The sequence below is a fragment of the Sebastes umbrosus genome, chromosome 7, assembly GCF_015220745.1.
Source record: "Sebastes umbrosus isolate fSebUmb1 chromosome 7, fSebUmb1.pri, whole genome shotgun sequence".
Classification (NCBI taxonomy): domain Eukaryota; kingdom Metazoa; phylum Chordata; class Actinopteri; order Perciformes; family Sebastidae; genus Sebastes; species Sebastes umbrosus.
The window spans coordinates 24,336,801-24,357,235 of NC_051275.1; the positions used below are offsets into that span (position 1 = coordinate 24,336,801).

The 20,435-nt window shown below is 40.2% G+C and overlaps 1 protein-coding gene across 2 annotated transcripts in view; it reads right to left on the reverse strand.

Annotated features, from left to right (window-relative positions):
* The window catches only part of zbbx (zinc finger, B-box domain containing), a 59,975-nt gene extending 48,118 nt beyond the window's left edge, over positions 1-11,857 (reverse strand). For both annotated transcript variants that reach the window (XM_037776299.1, XM_037776298.1), the window contains exons 1-3: positions 11,725-11,857; positions 9,507-9,640; positions 8,909-9,022 (exon numbers count right to left, since the gene is read on the reverse strand). In XM_037776299.1, the coding sequence (XP_037632227.1) occupies positions 8,909-9,022; positions 9,507-9,571 (179 nt within the window). In that variant the 5' untranslated portion in view covers positions 9,572-9,640; positions 11,725-11,857. The remainder of the gene's footprint in view (positions 1-8,908; positions 9,023-9,506; positions 9,641-11,724) is intronic.
* Positions 11,858-20,435: the final 8,578 nt, after the last annotated feature.

The following is a 20,435-nucleotide window of genomic DNA, read 5'->3' on the forward strand; positions in this document are numbered from 1 at the left end:
ATCCCTCACACAAGAATGCGAACTTTTGGGGACAGAGCCTTCAGTGTGACAGCCCCCACACTTTGGAACTCTCTCCCCATAGAGCTCCGCAACGCACCGTCTCTGGACACCTTCAAAAGACTCCTCAAAACCCACCTCTTCACCAAGGCCTATGGCCCCTAGCTTCTGTTACATTTGTTGTGTTTATTTATGTCTTTGTTAAGCGTCCTTGGGTTTCATGAAAGGCGCTATATAAATCCAAGCTATTATTATTATTATTATTAGAAAAGAAAAAAAAAACAGAACAAAATCATTCTCAACCTGTATGAGACTTGTGAGATTTAGCACAAAACTGCGGGGATTAATGCATTTTTTATCCACTGAAGTACCAAAGTAGATTGCATTATAATAATGGTGCCAAGCTTTAAGTAGAGGAGAAAGCCCTGATGTCAAGAAAAATAAAATGATATCAGCATGAAAAAGGTGCAACAGCACGACATAACTAAATCCCTAAATCCGTGGAAAAACAAAAGCTTAAAGAAATAAATTTAGAAAATCACTTTGTTCCATCAAATAGAAAAGAGTGTTTAATTTTTTACAACATGGTCCTTGTTTTGTTAAGAGGAATTAAAACAGCAAGGAAAAGCCCTTTGCCCCATGCCTTTACGAACACAAGAATTTGGCTCTAGCAACATAAATCATGCACATATACGATGTCATATGGGCCTAAATGTTCAACAGAATGTTTTCCGTCTTGTTGCAGACAATTAGGTCTATTGAACCTCACACATTAAAGACAGAACATGAAAGGTTACAGGAACACTCAAACATAAAGATGCAGATGCAAATACAAGAACATGAATGCAAATGAGCACACGCATGCATGCATATACACACACACCCATGCAGGACCCTCCTGTCAGTTGCAGAAAGTGAAGGAACGGAGAGGGATCCTCATTTAGACGCGAGTTATTCATGCTCGTGTTGTTGAATTATTTATGCTATTTATGCTATTGTGATGTCTGGCTGTCTTTGAAAGAAGTTTATTTTGGATTGAGTTGGCAGCCTGTCAAGGCACAGGAAGTCAGACTCTATTTGTGTGTGTGTGTGTGTGAGTGTGTGTCTCTGTGTGTTGTGTGTGTATGAGATGGCAAGACTTGCCAACACCCCTGACGCCGTCGCTGTGCTGTGCTGACACTGAGGGTAGGCGTCAGGTAATCACCCTAGCGACATCACCTTGGCAACTGGACTGTCGCTAGGGGAGACAGTTAAGGCACACACCCCTGTTGGTGCAGGATGACAGGGTGTCCCCTCAGGACAGGCAACCTGGACTGATAAAGTGTGTGTGTCTGTTGGTGTGTCTCCGTGGACTTTGCATTAGCCAAGATCTCATTATCTAATCCACACAGACACACACACGCGAGTAAACACATACTTTAAAATAATAATGGCTTAAAGTTGTTTTTAGAAACGTGAGAGATACTGACACATTCCCACAGTAAATGTTTCTCTATCTTACAAACACAAGTATATATACACACACACTATTGCATTGACTGTGACACCACTCCAAACTGCAAAGATTAATCAGCAAGGAAAGTTTTTTTAAACACTTTTAAAAATAAAAATAACAACAACTATGTGTGTGTGTGTGTGAGATTTTGTCAGTCTGTGTAAAGCCAGTAATGCAGTGAGAATGACCTGACTACACCTGTTACACAGAGAACGTCACATAAATAGACACGTGCACACTCACACATTACTGTGCACCTTTCACCGCGTAGTGGATGGATACCAGACGACATCTTCGGCGTCACGACTTGCATATTGGAAACAAACATCAAACGCGACACCAAATGCCACCTCGTCAAAGAACATTTCTTCATCAAAGTCAAAGCGGAAGAAACACAGCGAGGAGTGCAGTTTCACATTAGCTTGGAGCAAGCTCATATTTCTAAATGATGAGCAGATATATTGCAGTGACGGGAGAGGAAACGGCAAACGATTCGATGTTAACCCGAGGCAAACACCACCTCTTCTGCCTTGACACACTCGTGTCTGACACGCGGCTATCACCTCTAACCGACCCATCTCACCCAAAGGGAGAACTGACAACATCTGCGTCCTGCACATGCAAACGCACACACACTCTGGAGTCTAACGCCAAAGTAATCGAGTCTTCTCTCAATTCCCTCTCTCCCAGTGTGAGACGGGAGGACAGGGCAAAAACACGGAGGGCTGAGACAGGAGAGAAACTGGCCAAAGGCGGGGAAGATTCAGACACAGTATCCTATAAACACGTTTTAGTCCAGCATGAACAGTGTCAGGGTCGACACACATGTACGCACACATACAGACTGAAACAGGCGATAAGAGGAGCCAAAAACAAAGAAATTAAATGACTACACATACAGTACAGATCAAAAAAAAAAATAATATGAATAAACAAAGTCTGGCAAAAGAGCCAATTGACAGAAAAGCACAGCAGAGACAGCAGAGGAGGAAAAACGGGAACCTCAACTGTACTTTTAGATAAGGCGAGAGTGTCTGTAAGATGTGTAGGCCTCAAGACAAAGCTACATTAAATCTGCGATCCGGGCAGTCCAAAACAGTGAATGATGTTCTGTGTTTGCCCTAAGCCGCCACTCTGGCTTTATTATCTCCTGTGTACTCTTCACAAACTGATTATGCCGCACCTCCTCTCAGCAAACCATATTTGTTCGCGTATTCTTTGGGTGCGTACGTATCAGTGTGTGTGTGTGTGTGTGTGTGTGTGTAGCCCGACTCTAAGACAAAGATGAACAATTCATCTGGTCTGGGAGCTCTGCGATCTAAGAGACAAGCAGAGAGAGAGAAAAACAGAGTGGTGCGTAACACAGACACACAGTACACTGCAAAGCCTGAGCATTAATCACAGCTTGAAGATCTACAGTAAAGGCTTGTCAAAGATACACTCGCATGTTCCTGAGAGGAAAAGACAAGTAAGGGAGAAAGTTAAAAGAAAATCCAGGTAACCTCCACATCATACATCAAAACACCTGATTAACTGGCAAAACCTCCCCCCATCCTCGCCTGCTTTCTCCCGTGTCAATCAGAGAGGAGCTGATGAGAAACTGTTTCAACTCTTTCATTAGAGGTGTACCAATTAACTGATTCAAACTGTTTCTGGGATTCACATCTAAGAGACTGCTGCTACACACAGCCTTCAGATAAAAAGGTAGGAGGCAACTGCAGCTGCATTAATGTGTTCAATTGTAAAAGCCTGATAGGACATGTGTATCTGTTTTATTTTAATAATGTAATTTACTCCATGACTGCTTCTCTTCTATCCCAGTTTATGTGTTTTTTCAGCTCAATCACAAACTTTTCCTCTACCGTCCATCCTCTTCTGCTCACTGTGTCGACTGTATTATCATGTCAACCAACAGACAGCAAATATACAACACAATCTGGGGTTTGGAAAAACTGATAAAAGTATGGCAGTATGTTAAACTTGCCAGTAGTTAAATATAAAGGTAGCACATCTAATCTTCTGACCCATCTCATCTGACACAAAGGACTTGCTGCTTCCCCCTCTTCATCTGTATCCAGCACTAGCGCTAGAAATGAAAAAGGTGTTAAAATGTTCGACGATGCTCTCTTTGACAACGGCTCTGCACAGTCAAGACTGATTAGAGACACACCATTGCACATAAACAAAACAAATCAGCAAAGCATTATTAAACAACAACAGCCTGCGTGAAAAGAAAAGTTGACTATTTTTTCTATTCTCAAAAAAAAAGAAATATAATGTTATCACTTTTTCAGTTACTTGTTACCTCTCACACACAAACACTTCACATCCCAAGTACACTATTTCATCTATTTACACTTTGTAGTTAAGCCAGCTGAGTCATTCTCCTACACATATACACAAACTCAACACAAGACAGACAGAACCAAAAAAGTGTAGTAGTCGCTGGAAGTGTTGAAAACAAAAAAAGCATATATACAAGTGCCATTATTCCTAAAGGTCTACTATCAAAAATACACACAGGCAGCCACGCAGACACCTTGTCGTATCTTGGGGCTGGTGGAGCGGTAAATGTTGCAGTACTTCAGTGTGACAGGAAACACTGTGTTTATGTGCTTATCGTTTGTGCAGCCCGGACAAGGTGGCCCTCTCCCCATACTGATGTATGGCTTCTTAATTAGAGCTATAGGCTCCACTTAGAAACAGAGCAGTACTCATATACAACCACACACACACACACAACTCATCTCCTAAAACAATCAACATTAACCTACAGTAATAATCTACAATATGCATTTCTTTTTCTGTTTGTGTTGATATATGAATTTCAACCAATAGAAATATATCATGTAGAAAGAGTGAATCACCATACCTCAGCTTTAAATCACTGATATTGTAATTAGTGGTGCTGCCTGCATATGTGTGTGTATGTGTGTGTTTCTGGCTGTAACTATTTGAAGGAGTCTTACGTGTAATATGCATACTCTGCTTCTCCCTAAAGCCGTCCCTGAGTTATGTGCTCATATATTGTGATAATATACACCCCTATTACGCTGTTCTCCATAACTTCATAACACATCTCTGAGTTATTAATGAAATGAGATGGAATGAGGTAAACTGGGAATGGAGAATAAAACAATCACATTAATAACCAGTGTGTGTTTGCATTCGGCAAATTAATATCCCGCTCACACAGGCTGGGATGCCCCTCAATCTTAATTTGTTGGATAATAGTCATAGTAATGGGCCAGGTACATACTCTGTAATGAAATGTGGAGAGAAAATAAATACTATTTTGTGTGGGTGTGAGTGTGTGTGTGTGAGAGAGAGCGAGCTAGCCAATCCATTTTAAATGAATGTGAAGATGCGCATGCATTTTTAATAGTCTTATACACAAAGACACTCACACACAAACTAGGGGCAGAATAATTGTTTGTATGTCTCTGTGTGCACGTTACTGTCCACTGCGTGTATGCTGTCCCATTTAAGAATGCCATAAAGTCCAACATCCAATACTGATTAAAATCCAACTTGCAAAACATACACAAAATGACAATAGATGTACAGCCAAAGAACGTATATTACCAAGAAGTGAAAGTCAATTATTTGTTTTGTTGCAACTTCAGCGCCCAGCAGCAAAGCCACGCTTAAAAAATGCCGTACAAAAGTAAAACAAAATCATTTCTATTCTATTGTCATATTGATTGTTATACCAAAATGGCCTGTGTTGAACAATAAAATATTATAAATATAATAAGCGTTTTCAGTCCAAAATGGCGGCAGCAACTGTTGTAAAAAAAAAACACCAGAGTTTTGCCTCTTTGTTTCTATACTCTTTGGTACAGCTGAGTGTATAGGTGTGTGTGTGTTTGTGTCAGACTGTGATGATGTCATCTCTCAGTGTGACAGTCTTTCTGTGTAATTCATTCGCGCTTGATGCCCATAAATCAGGTACAGTAGATCTGGCCCTCAGACAGCCAATGACAATCACATATATCTACAACCACTTTATAGACAGTGTTTATCAATAAAAACATACGCGCTTTTGTAGTCTGCCCTCTGTTGATCATCCCAACAGAATAACAGACAAAACATAATCTCTTTCGTCATGATGACACCTATCATTTGTCAAGTGAAAACTTGGAAATAGAATGAAATGCTGGAGACTAGTAGAAAAATCTGTTTCGATTGCTTGTGATAAGTTTGCATAGTGACTCAGGCAGTTTCATTACGTGCAGGCCTTTACAGGAGGAAAATGAATCTACCTCAAAGAGAACATCATCACACTGCGTTCCTACAGGCAAGTTCAGCCTTGACTTGTGTGAATATGAACAAGTCTCTGTTATACATGGAGTAAAAAATTCTCCGGCATTATCATATGAGAGATGAATGGGTGGATGGATTTGGGAGAAAAACAATACAAGAGACCGTTCTCTGCGTTCGTGTCTGTAATTATCTTCTTGTGGACTTGTGAAACTGCATCATTAAGGATACGTTGGGAGCTGACTATATCAGAATGCATTTTGCGCCAACCTGCGCCGATGGTGGAGATTTTGGCTCAAAAATGTTGTAACCTTTTTTCTAGGACTGTTATTATGTCACTTTATTAGTTTTTGATATTATTTCGGGCAATAGAGTAACTTTTTAGATTTTGAATATGTGGCAATATATCTAAATAATGCCTTTTTATTTGCTACAAATAGTTTGTCTGAAGATAAAGGTTCATGTTTATATATATATATACAGTATATATACTGTATATATATATACATCTTTTGACTGTATCTCACTGTCCACTAGGTAATTGTTTCTAATGAAAAGTATGTTAGTGGACCTCTAAATAGAGATTATTTTGTCACAGTACAATGAGGTATAACCACCAAAGCAGGGCTGAGCTAGTGGTTTTAGCAAAAACACTGCTCTCCCAATTGCAGTTTCATTGTACTGCTTTGGGTTTGGACTCCTAAGTTGAAGTTGCCATGTTCAAACTCCCAAGTCCTCAATTTCAAACTTGGCGTTCTCTGTATTGATAAAGGCCAAAGGTGTGTTATTAATGTTTATCCACATATGTGCAACACCTCAAAGAAATGTCAATCTATAAAGTTAATATTGTATTCTTTGTCACAAGAGCACTTCATGTTACTAACAGGTCAATTTATAACTGAAGAGCAGCTGCTTGTGATGTGAATGCTAACTGAACAGTATCACAGGAATAATCTGGGCTCATCTGTTTTGAAGTGCGAGAACAGCACACATAACTGTATGACACTGAAAGTTACTTCTCACTTTAATCATTGACTTAGCATCTCAAAATGAAATAAATATATGTGAGGTATTTATTGTATACTATTTTATAGCATTAGCTGGGCAACACTGCATCTAGGAGCCTCTGTAAGTCCCCTGCAATTACTCTGAAGAGTTATGACAGTTAATGTATTGTATATTGCAAACACATTAAAGCCTTATTGCAGCAATTACAGGGGCCAAACAAAAACCTGTCAAGCAGAATACATTGCAGACTGGTATAATCAGTTACGGTTATAGTTGTGAAAGTAAGAAAAGAAAAACTAAAACAAATGGGATGCTTAAGTCATTTTATTATATTTGTTTTAAAACTTTCCCTATGTGTTTTAGTGAAAGGAGAATATGAGTAAAGTTGCATACAAGGAGTTAGGACCAAGTTTCTGTAGGGCTCCACTGACCTTTGGAATAGTCCACTTTATGGGCATGAGCTTACTTCATCTATGAGTGGCTTTTTCAATTCTCTGACTGCTCCTTTTCTCCTTACATGGCAACCTTTTCTTGACCTTTATAGGTAGAGAAGTCATCGACCTCCCCCCCTCTATCTCATTTAGTCCCCTCCTCCATCTATCTCTATTACTCAGTGCGTGCGCTCCTTTTCCTACAGCCGGGGCACAATCCGGCCAGAAGTGATGATGAGTGGCGAGGGAGGAGCATATCTCTTAAATGGTGGGGAAAAGAAAGCATGGATCTGTCAGAGCGATCTAGGTTTATCATGTCATTAATCGCTGACGAGATAACGATACCGCAGAGAAAAAATGATACCAGCAGTCACGTGCTGACTGCTCTGCTCTATGTTAAGTATAATCGCTCATTCAGTTGTAATAGAACAATATACTGTACACCGCTATTTAGGGCTGGGACTATAATCCCAATATACTCAAATACCCTGTTGTGTTTTTATCAGCCATGTGGTTGAAGCGTGCAGGCCGCTTTCGCCACTTGAATTCAGCGGGCATCTGGCGTATGTGCCTGCTGAGATGCCTTTGAAAGGGTGAGCAGACTCCACTTACTCGGCGAACAACAGGCATACGACGGTATGGTAATGTTGCGTTACCCAGTGTCTCTACTTTCTTTGTTGCTTGCTCTTTTAGTCACCTTCTGTTCTCTGTGTTTAGCTGTGACAGTCTGGACTCTGTCTGTTTTTCAGCATCCATATGTTACGCCTCTCAACTCCAAAATCTCTCTATTCATTCCTCAGTCCTTCTTGCTTGTATAGACTATTATACCAGGCAAAATTCTCAATATCATCTGCCATCATTTTGCTTTTGTGTGGCTGTTGGTAGTTACAACTCTTCAGTCAGGTCCACATGGCTAGGCCTGCCATTGACTTTCTGTCTTATTTTGTTATGGCTTACAGTGGAGAAAGCCGTGTTTTGATGGCAGAAATAAATACAACAATGACTTTAGTTTTGGAATAATGAAGTGTTGACAGGAAAGCATTAGCAACATATTTCACAAGAGTGACAGCCCAAAGACAACAAAACCAACTTAGCTCATTCTTAACATAGTTGCACAACTATGTTAACCACCATTGGCTTACAAATAAAACAAATGTTTCAATACTTTGTGAGGAATCTTAGTCAGATCACACTGTGATCAAGATAATGGTACAATTCTAATACCAGCACATGCCAAATCAAATACTGTATATATTCCAGTATTTTATTTGATGGGAATTAGGCATGTAGTTGTTATTGAGATATCTTGCTTTGGGTTAAAGTGTTGGAAAGTCAGACAGACTGATAGATGGACAGCTTCATCCCTTGAGCCCTGTTGCTAGTGGGATTTACAACATAAAATCCCACAAAAGTCAAACAACACATTCCATGTGATTGTGCAAAAACACAAGAAGCAGTAAAATTATCTGTGCAGTAAGTTGAAACTTGATTCGGAAATTATGAATGTCTCCTGTTTGTGTTTTCTGTTAGAACTGCTGCAGCCCATCCTCTCTCACTCCCTTCCTCACTCACCCTATCGCCGTCTTCTGCCTGCTGCTTTCTACTGTCTTACTTCCATTCTCACCTTCCCACTTCACTCTGCCCCTCTCTCCTCCTCGTAACCTCTCCCTCCCCTTTCTCCTCCTTTTCTAGTAACTGTAACACTGATACTCACCCTCTCTCCTGCTTCTCTTTACTCATGCTCTCTTTCAGCTGTTGCAGCTTCTGCTCCATCTCTTCGCTCTCCTGGCCCAGAGTCACCGTCTCCATCTGCAGTTCTTGCAGGTTCCTATGGCAACATACACACACACACACACTTGCATATGTGCAATCAATCAAAAGCAATCAATCATACAAATGACCTACTCCGTCAGATTGGACGGCCTGGCTTTCATCAATATGTTCAATTCATCTACTGCACTAGCAGATCCCTGTTGCCACGACTGATCAATGCTTTAATCAATTAGACACTGGATCAGGGAACCACCAAGCCAGACATCAATTCAGTCAATTACCTGTTGGCAAATGAGAAACTATGTAGGAGATCGGACTCAATTTTGCATTGGGCATTATGAGGAAACAAGTACACTGCACTGAAAACGATCAGAATCCAGGTCACAAGGTTTATCTTGCCCGAAACTGCATTTTGTGAAATACTCATTCTGTGGGCAGAATTGAAATGGAAACAGATGGAAAACGTATGGCAGCCAAGTTACCCTAATGGGCTTCTACGAAATGCCTTAAATCACATCATTGATCTTATCTCATCTTACCTGGCATTGAGCTTGACAGATTTGGCCTTGTTGTTAGGAAGCACCACAAAGTCATTTAAATTCATGTCTCTTCTTTCTGAGGGCTCAGGTATTCCTCCTGCGTCTTGCTCTGTGCTTTTTCCAAAGAGTCTCTTCTGCAATAAAAAACAACAGTAATGGCATAAAACCGGCTATCACGCTGGGCCCTGGCTAAATCACACACTGCCATAAATTAATACTGCTGCAATGAAATGAACAAAATAGCTGGGACAGATTTGCTCAAATGTACGAGAGGCAGTTAAAACAAGCAATCTTGTGTGTTTAAATTGTATTTGGCAGACGTACATGCTTGACGAATGGCTGGCAACTCTGTTAGGCAGTAAAAGCCAATTAAGGAAATTAGCCAGTAAGGAAGATATTATATGTTTTTATACCGTAATAGCAAGGCAGCCACACCTGCAAGCAACTGAGCTGATTGCAAAGTGACATTAGGATTTGCTCAAGGTGGGTAACCTCTTAAAAATAACCTTGACATTTCACCTGCTGGTACCCTATATGACACCTTTGCCCACCAGACTGTAAAGCAGTAGAGTATAGCTGAAAATCACAGCCTTAATGAACTCAGCTGGCATGATAGCTACCTAACAGACCTTTTCAGAGAGGGCGTTTTTACTTGCAAAAGCAGGAGAAAAGCACAGGTGTAGGTAATAACATTAATAATGGCTCAGTTACAATTAAGTGCCTTTTGAAGCTATACCAGTAATACACAATATCAGAGTGAAAACAAAAGGATGCAGCCTTGATTGCTATGATTAAGCAGATTTATGCTTTTTCTGCCATGACGTGAAATTGTCTGCAGTGAAAAGGGGTCTATTGTAGGCATTCAGATGATAGGCATGCTGAAGCTTCTTCTTGACAACAGCAGCTTTCACAGCTAGCTTCAACACTTCAGGTGAGGGACCAAATCCCTTTGGCAACCACAGTGGACATCCGTTCTTAGTTCACTGCTGTAGCTGAGTTGTCTTGGTCCAAACCAAAATTTAACTTAACTGTTAGTTAATGTTTAGTAGTGTATTAACTAAAGCTAATCCTTTCAAACAGTAAATCATGTTTAAATTAATACCATGGTCAACATGACCATTAGTAAATGCTTATTAGACACTTTAGTTACTGTTAATCAAGGCTTATTAATTAATTAAGTAATGTTAATTAATGTACAGCTATTGTAAATAAACATTTATAAGAACACTTTTTCTCTCAATGAAATGGCTCAGCTGGAAACTTCATGACATACATGTTAATTAACATATTTATCAACCATTTACAAATATTAGTTTGTATCTTCATTCACATGTAAACCCTTAATAAATGTTGACAATAGACATTTGTTAACAGTTACTTAATGGTTATTATCTTATTACTTAAGCGTTAGTTAATTGTCATTAATGTATTAACTGATGTTAATTTAAAACATTAAATAATGTATAAATATACGTAAAAATTCATAACAGTGGTAGACCCTCAGAAGAGAATGGACTGTTGTTTTTGAAAATCTTTTTATTCTATTTATTATTTATTTTCTATATATTTATTTTCTGTTTATGTGTATCTTCATTTTGTTAGAGGTGCCATTTAACTGTTCAATTGTATGGTTGATACTGTGAAGCTGTATATTGATAAGAAAAAGAAAAGTTAAAAGAGAACAGGTTGGTGTGTGGGGTATGTTATGTTTGTTAAAGTAAATCCTGTATTGAATATGTTGTATAATAATGCTGATGTTTGTATAACAAAAAAACAATAAAGACATTGTTAAAAAATAATAATGTATAGATGAATACCTTAGTTAACATGAACACCGTTAGTAAATGCTCATTAGACACTTTAGTTACTGTTAATTAACTGTTAATTAAGGCTTATTAATGCATTAATAGGTTAAGGTTAATTAATGTACCCTTATTGTAAAGTGTTACCAATATCTTTGCCAAAGCAGAAAACAATACAGTCTTAAATTGTTAGCCCATTATAACTAACTAGTGTTATTATTTGCCCAAGACTAGTATACATGTACTAAATGAGTAAATGTGGACTAGTTGGGCTGAATTTAGCTTAGCTTCACCTCAACACAATCGATGATGCAAACGAGGTTTTTCTAACGCTACACAGCATTTATATTAACAGGAGGAAGTCAAATGTAACCTAACTATGCATTTGACAAAAGCTAAAGTTACTGGTGACTCACCTAAAATGTTCCAGCACCTGTACAGTAAACACAAACAGTCTTTAATTGACAGCAAGTAACCGTGAAGCTATCGATTTGTCTTTCAATACTTCAGCTCTCTGCGCTCAGGGAGTTTGTTGTTAGACTCTCGTTACTATGGTAACCAACGCCTCTCTCGCTCTCTCTGCTCTCGCGATAGTTCTGCAGTTGGTGTGGTTTACTGGAGATAATTTGGATCCCTATATAGGCCTTTTGTTGTTATGAACTTTTCACTCCCTGACTTTGTTGTTTAATCTTCAACTTTTTTAAAAGAATTATTATTAAAGTATGCCTTTTGTTTGTTCAGGGAATACACATCGGGATTCAAAGACATCAAGTCCCCTATTGCCTCAGTAATCATGGGCAGCGGGAATCCCCTCCTGATTAAAATCCTCACAGCATCATGTTATAGCTTTGATTAGAGCTTTGAACCCTCGTTGTTTTTTCAACAGTCGACTTTCATGATGACAAGCATTAGAGATCAGAAGCAAAATAATTTCCCATTCGCCCCATAAGACAACTGTGCTAGAATGAATTTGATAAGACCAAAGTGAGAGATGTTTCCACAAGAGTGCTTATGTTTGTCTACAGGAAAGCTGAGCCACCATGTATCTGTTACATAAATGTAAACATTAAACAGTCAAAAAATAAATATACTTCCTTGACAAGTCCACAAAAAACACAATTGCAACAATCAATTTTAACTCTTCAATTACATGTACGGCTGTTGTAGTTATTATTATTATACCATATGAATTCCCCCTAAATATGTAAAGAAATTAATTTAAATCAATACAAAGGCCTATACCAACTATATACCATCATTTCTTAAAAGCACATCTCCCTAAGGCACCTTTTGGAACCGCATCGAACACAGTAACCCAGAGGCTCTGTTTGTGCATACATGAGTGGATGCTATCTCTGTCCGTCCCATAACAGTGCAGCCAGGCAGTCATTCATCCAGCCTTCGTCTGTATTCCAGGACAAAAGAAACTTTCTGACGCTATAGTGCGACAACAGTCTTCTATACTGCAGACCATGCCTCTTCCATTGCTACATTTTTCTACGTCTCTATCCTTCCTTGCAATCCTACCTACCAAACCACAGGACAATTATGGCTTGGCAAGCAGCGAACACACCTCCACCTCATTCCTAAATCCTGCTTTCTCTCCTTTTGTCTCTCGCTCTCTCTTCCTACATTGTTGGCGTATGACCTATTGCTCCTGCCATCAGGGAAGTGTGAGCGTATGACTTATTGAGCGTGCCTGTGTGTGTGAGAGCGTGGATGGTCATTTAGGGTCGTGACCCTCCAGCTGGATTCTGTCTCTGCTGCTAAACAGTGACTCTCTCCCCCTCTCCCTCTCGCTCTCTCAGCTCTGCTCGCATAGACAGCTGGGCGTGCAGTAGCATACCGATGAGTGGACGAGAGAGAAGAACAGAGAGAAGGAGTAAGAGAGGGAGCGAGGGACATAGAAATGAAGGGTGGAGGGAGAAGGGGGGGGCCTAGCAAGAGGCCAGAAGGCGCCTGGAAAAGCAATGCGAGAGAAAGAACAAGAACAAGAGAGCGACAGAATGCATGAAAGGAGGGGTACAACAGCAGAGCAGTTGCAGGAAAAGGACAAGCGTTGTGCTGTGAAATGTCAGGGCTATTTAATTCATTAGGAGGCAATGATTATGGCGCTGTACTGAATGTCATCTGCTGGGTTAAACCTTCCTCTGCGGCCTCATGCTGGATATATATTGACTGTTTGGCAATGGTTGGAAACCTTTTAGCAATGACAGAGTGGTAGCAACAGGGACGGAGAGAATGGAAGGAGAGAGAAAGTCGTCAGCCAGCCAGAATCAACAGCATTCTTGTGACTCGTGGTATGCACAAGGGGGTTGTAGATAATCCTGGGAGTGTATTGATGAAATAATGTAGAAACTGTTAAATAACCTTGAAAAACGGTGGTCGGGAGCTTTTGCACATTCACCCTCTATACCTACTTATTCCTACTCAGAGTCACAGGGGGGTGGAGACTATCCCTGCATGCACAAGCGGCAGGGAAGCAGGTCACCTGTCCATCATAGGATTAACACCAGGCAAACGTTCATTTATATGGGCAATTTCAATCTTCTAGTTCACCTGATCTGCATGTCTATGGGGGGAAACCAGAGCAAGCAACAGAGAGATGGGGAGAACTTTCACAGATAAACAGCTGGCCCATGATCCAAGATCTTCTTGCTTCAACCACATGAGAACATGTGCTGCCCTTCACTGAAAATGAATGGTAGGGAAATCATATAGCCTTTTACTAATTGGATCCTGACCTGAAATTATCATACCAAATCAAAGTAAAGTGCTATGAATCAAAAGGAATGTGTGATGTAGTAATTGAAGTCAATTCAACTAGCCTACAGCAAAATGAGGCAGCATGAGGAAGCAGCAGCGATGCCGGCAAGTCGAATCAGATTTCACCGACCAAAACAACGAGAAGAGAAATGTATTGAAGAAAGAAAAAGACGTGCGGAACTTGATGCAGAAAGATCAAAAACAAAGAATAGTACTAATCCGGTTTCATGCTTTAAGACAACTAAATGGCTAATTACTTCATAAGAAGCCAAGACTGAGAAATCTCTGAACAGCCACAGCTCACACGTTGCAATACAGCCTATAGGAATCTGTGATATCTGAAAAAGAGAGAAGTTGTTTATTTGAATGTGTGATGTAGAATTTTTAAAAAGTGAGTACTGCATGTGCATTAATTTGGTACCTGATGGAGCTAAGCAGGGACGAGAAAGCAGTAACAATCACGGCTTAAAATGACTCCCTAAGAGACTTTAAAATCAACAATACACACCTCTTTAGGCCACAATACATTACAAATAAACCAAGGATATCCAAATAAGAAAAAGAATCCATCTCTGAGATTTCTGCCTCCATCCCAGTACAGTAGTACCTTTCCACAGCAGACATTTCGACACATCACAGTAGGAAAAGAACAGGTGTAATTAATAACATCCAGTTAGATGTGTAAGTTCCACGGTCCAAATATTGCACATACTTGCTTGCTTACTGTGATACTTCAGTGGAACAGAGCCATCATTAACAGTAACTTCCACCAGTGCTTTTTCCACTATGACAAGTCAAAATGTCTGCTGTGAAAGCAAATATGATTATGTTACTCTGGAAATTCCACATAACTCACTCTGAATAGTTTTCATTGCAGCTACTTTCTACTAAAGACATAGTACCTGAGAAAACTGTTCTGTCCAGAGTAATGGGGACAATGATTGTGGAAGTACATGGAGCTGATGAATTGTCTTAGGGGACAATACAGATAACTTAAAACCTACACAGGTGTTTTCATTTATTCCGGTTAATTACACTTCAAGTTGAAGTTAGGTGAAACTATGCTGGAAATTAAGTGAGGTCACCAAAGTCAACATACCAATAAGAGTGCAGTTAGAGACAGGAGACTGGTGTACCATTTCAGGAGTTGTATTCTCTAGCAAAACAAAAATCATTAAGGCCAACAAGGCTTTATAACTAATCACTTGCGACCATCAAACTACGATGCGGAAAACAGAACTTAGGCTAAACTTCTTGTCTAGTACTCATGTGTGTATGAAAATCCAAGACTCAGCAAACAGAAAACACAACCAGGGTGTGTAGATATATGTTGGGAAACAGGTGAAGGCAATTATTAAACCAGGAAATTATTGGCTGAGACTTCCCGCTGGCAGAAGCCTTCCCACTGCTGTGGGTGGGGGTGAAACAGAGCTCTCTGGATAGCCCCCTACTAGCTGCTCCCAGCAGCCGGATCAGCACCTTGGAGAGCGCCGCGGTGCACCGTCCTGACACACGCAGCCCTGGAAAAGAGTATTGTCTAGAAGGAAACAAAAAAAAGACTCACTGCCCGACGACCTATCCTTAACCATAACCATTCAATGTAAATGCCTAACCTTAACCATTCAAGGTCAATGCCTAACCTTAACCATTCAATGTCAATGCCTAACCTTAACCATTCGATGTCAATGCCTAACCTTAACTATGTGAGGTCAACGCCTAACCTTAACCATTCGATGTCAATGCCTAACCTTAATCATTTGAGATCAATGCCTAACCTTAACTATTCAAGGTCAACACCTAACCTTAACCATTGGAGATCAATGCCTAATCTTAACTATTCAAAGTCAATTCCTAACCTTAACTATTCAAGGTCAACGCCTAACCTTAACCATTCAATGTCAATGCCTAACCTTAATCATTTGAGATCAATGTCTAACCTTAACTATTCAAGGTCAACGCCTAACCTTAACTATTCAAGGTCAATGCTTAACCTTAACTATTCAACGTCAACGCCTAACCTAAACTATTCAAGGTCAACGCCTAACCTTAACTATTCAAGGTCAATGTCTAACCTTAACTATTCAAGGTCAATGATTAACCTTAACTATTCAACGTCAATGCCTAACCTTAACTATTCAACGTCAATGCCTAACCTTAACTATTCAAGGTCAATGCCTAACCTTAACCATCTTGCGAGAGTTTCCCAAATTGTGGGTTACCTTCTAGAAACAACCCTGAAAGAGGTCAAATTAGCCAAAATAAGTGAAACACCTGTGTGGATTAACAATGGATAGGTAAAGCCTTCACTTAGCCATAGGGACAGCGGACAATTTGACTTGCCATAAGTCAGATTTCCATCCAAATGTAGGGCAAATTTTAAATATAATAATAAAACAGTTGACTGGACATGCACTAATGTGTAATGGCTCCCTTCTATTCAATAGACCTTTTTCCCCAGCAGATATTTTGACTCATAGCAGAAAAAGCAAAGGCTAGACAAATTTAGTTAACGATGGCTCTGTTCCATTAAGTGTCCCAGTAAGCCATGCCAGCGAGCCTGCATACCAGCTCACCTAACTGGACTCATGCACTCATTATTTATGTTTTCAGTTGCACCTTGGCTTATATAAATTGTTATGGATATGTTCTATGGTTAAATGTAAGTTTTCATTTTGATATTGTAAACAAATTTTCACCATGACGAAGCCAGTCAGAAATAGGGACTGGTACATCTGTTTTATGATAAAACTAATAGCTGTTGCTGAGCCCACAACCATTACAGGGCAATGGATGTTTGAGGGGCTACAACCATAATTTACTCTCACTGCTGTGTGGAACATCCAACAGCAAATCTCATCCACTGAAAATAATGAGATTCCTTCTCGCTGAGGTTCTCATCACAGGCCCTGAGTGTGAAGAGAGGCACTCAGTGGACATGCCAGTCTAAAAAGATCTGAGCTATATGATGAGGGGGATAGATAGGCGAGGGCAGAGAATGAGTTTCAGTGCCCTCACTATAGGCCACAGTGGGACGAGAACATGGACAGGAATACTTGTCCGAGTCCTTGACATCTTGAAAAGAGTCCAGTATGATGAGTCTCCCCTGACTTCCAGGTCCCACTGGGTGTGTGATTAGCTGGTGTGTTCAGTATGGCTCATATACTGCATGTGTGTGAGGTTACTGTGTGTGTTTTCTGCCACTGGATAGAAGAGAACAGGAAACAAGAGAAACAAATTGATGTGAATAAAAAGAGCAATAAAGAGAGCAATGAGAGATGGATGCTCACTTTCAAATATATGACATCTGCTGTAGACTAACTAATGTGCTGTATAAAAGCCATAAATAGGAATGACATTGACACAGGATATATGAGTGGCAGAGAAAGGAATAAAGCACAATCCACTGACTGTGTGGAGGCAGCAGCACAGATGGAAGGAAAAAACAGAGAAAAGGAGTATTTGACAGAGAGCCAGAGAGGAGGTGACTGTATGGATTGAAAGGTAGATAGGAAATTAGAGAGGAAGAACCAAAGTGGAGTGAGAGGGAGTAAGCGATAAAGGCAGTTGCAGTATGAGTGAAAGGAAAAAAAAAAAAGAGAGATGAGAACATCGAGGTGTCGGGAACTGATGGCCAGACATCATTGGATGTCACCGAGAAAGAGAGGTAATGAGAGCTCTGGCGGAGGGGACAGAGGCCAGAGGGCTGGACGCAAAGGCCAAGTGAGAAATTGAGAGGTTGAGTATGGGAGGGAGAGACGGATGAGTGTGAGAGACGAGGGAGGAAGAAGGTGGGGACGCACGTGAGTGGCTCTTCATCATGTGTAGTAGCTTGTGCTGATGGCCGTGTGGCACACCCTCAGACACTCACACAAAGTACATACATAAAGATCACGCACATCAGTCAAAACTCAGATGAGTACGTGACAGTTAGTGGGGCTTAAGACATGGCAGGCAGTGATTCTACTGATGATCAGCTGATGAGATAAAAGACGCACGGACAGGAAGATGGTAAAATTAAAGCAACAGGGCTGACAGAAAGAAAGAATGTACAGTTTTGGAGGATACAGTAAACCACAATCCTCCATTGGACAATGATGAATTGCTAATTTTGGCTCGGGTGGAAAGGTTTGACAGCAGCACTGACTTGCCTTGTTAAAGCTGCGTCGAAATAAAATAATGTGTCATTCCTTTTTTTATTTATTTTACCCCCATTCTATTCTATCCAGCTCTAGGAAAGGTAGCGGGTGTGACAGTAACTGCTGCGTAGGAATCTGGGTCAGACATGACGTTTAATAACCAGGGAACAAGCTGATACTGTTTGATCACATCAGCCTATTGTTCTGCCACGGATTATAGAGACAAATGGTGGCACGAACAAGATTTAGAATAGACAATTTTCCTTGCAATGTCTGTAAAACAATGTGCGTGGGAGCACAGGTAAAAGAAAACTCCAATACCTTTCACTGCTGGAATTTTTTTTTTATGCTTGATCACTCTTGCGCACCCTCTCTCTCGCTCTCTCTCTCTCTCTCTCTCTTTCGCTCTCGCTCACACAAACACAAACAGATTTTCGCAGGTACACGCACACACCTGCACATAATCACACACTCATATCACAGCAGTCTGTCAGGGAGCTGCACCTCTACTGCCATCTAGGGCTCGTATGTGGTGCATGTCATGGATTGATTGCACCACAGTGGTGAAAGCTAGATGGCTTGAAGAATGACTGAATGTCGCCTCTAAAGCTATATCATTTTCTCTACAAACAGGCTGGGTAGGGGAGTGGTCACCATGCTCAGGAAGTGTTCAGACACTTCTGGGGATGTGATCTGCACAATATATCACGTATGACATGTAATTAGTTTCCCGCTCGTTTGTCATAAACACGTTTATAACTTACACATCTAAAGTGCAGCAGTGTGGTGGGCACGTCTGGAATTTTATAAGATCACAAAATGTGTGCATGAAGAGCAAGTTCAAATCAATCATGTCTGTTTCTTCTTTGGTGTCTAGGCCTCAATGACTGTGTGTGCATGTACACCTGTATGAAACTTCTGTGTGGATTATGCGCTCTACAGTATGTACACAGCGACAGTGTCTGACTAATGCCTGTGTTTGTTTAATTGTATCTGATATGACTTGTACCTGTTTTGTGTGGATAGAGCAGTTTGCACTGTTCACTCCCGTATTTTTTTGTAACACTGACAAGAGCTGGGATGTGTGAGGGTTTTGTAAATAGGTGATCTTGTAAATATACTACAATAGGCCTATATACTGTAAACAGAGAAAGATATTCACATATGCACGAAAAGCAATAAAATTACCCTCACCTGTACCAAGCACACAGCTCATAACTCAAACCTGAACCAACAGCACCATAACTAACTACAACGCCTTCCAATTTAAAGGAGCACTAGATCAGCATTAGCATTAGTTTAGTCTTTTATCTCAGTCAAATCGGTCTGAATTCTGTTGAAGAATTAGTTCAACATTTTGAGAAATATGTATATTTGTTTTCTTGCCAATAGTTAAAGGAGCAGACCGATAGCCGACCCCTATCATAGCAATTAGCTTAGTTTAGCATAGTTTATCTTAGTTTATTGTAAAGAATGTAAATTAGCCTGGTTCTGTCCAAAGTTCAAAAATCCATTTACCAGTGCCTCTAAAGTTCACTAATTAACACGTTGTATCTCATTTAATTCTAACACAAGCGTAACAAATTTGTGGTGGACAGGGAACAACTACTTTGTTTACCAAGAAATACTTGCACCATGTAACTTTTTACATTTCAGAAACAAGATATGAGCTAATTTGTGCTGTTCGGTAGATTTTTTTTTAACGTAGGACGCCCAGGCTAAGTGCTTCAAGTCTCTAATCTAAGCTAAACTAAGATAAACTAAGCTACGCTAAACTAACCTAAACTAAACTATATTAAACTAAGCTAATCCCTTCCTGGTTCAAGCTCAAAAATGACAAACTATTCCTTTAAGCACCAACAAAAAGTAATTGCCAACAGATGTTGAGAACTAATGCATTGCAGTCAGTAAAGTCATCTCTTTCACCAGCTCACAGGCTTCTTCTGCCCTCCCTTTCCCAACTCCTCCATGCCAAACACTGAGGCTTTAACTACTGTTTTGTGGTGGCAAATGGTATTTAATTAGCTTTGTTGATCTGTGTTCATTTATCCGGCCCCCAACAGTAAACAGTCCAGATTTTTAGTTAATCATCACTGTATCAGGCCACACCACCTGCTAATACTGATTATCTCTGGATTAATGGTCATCGAAACACATCTGTCACCACACATACACATGTGCAAAAACACAAAGAGGAATTCAGGAACATGCAGATTTCAGTCGTT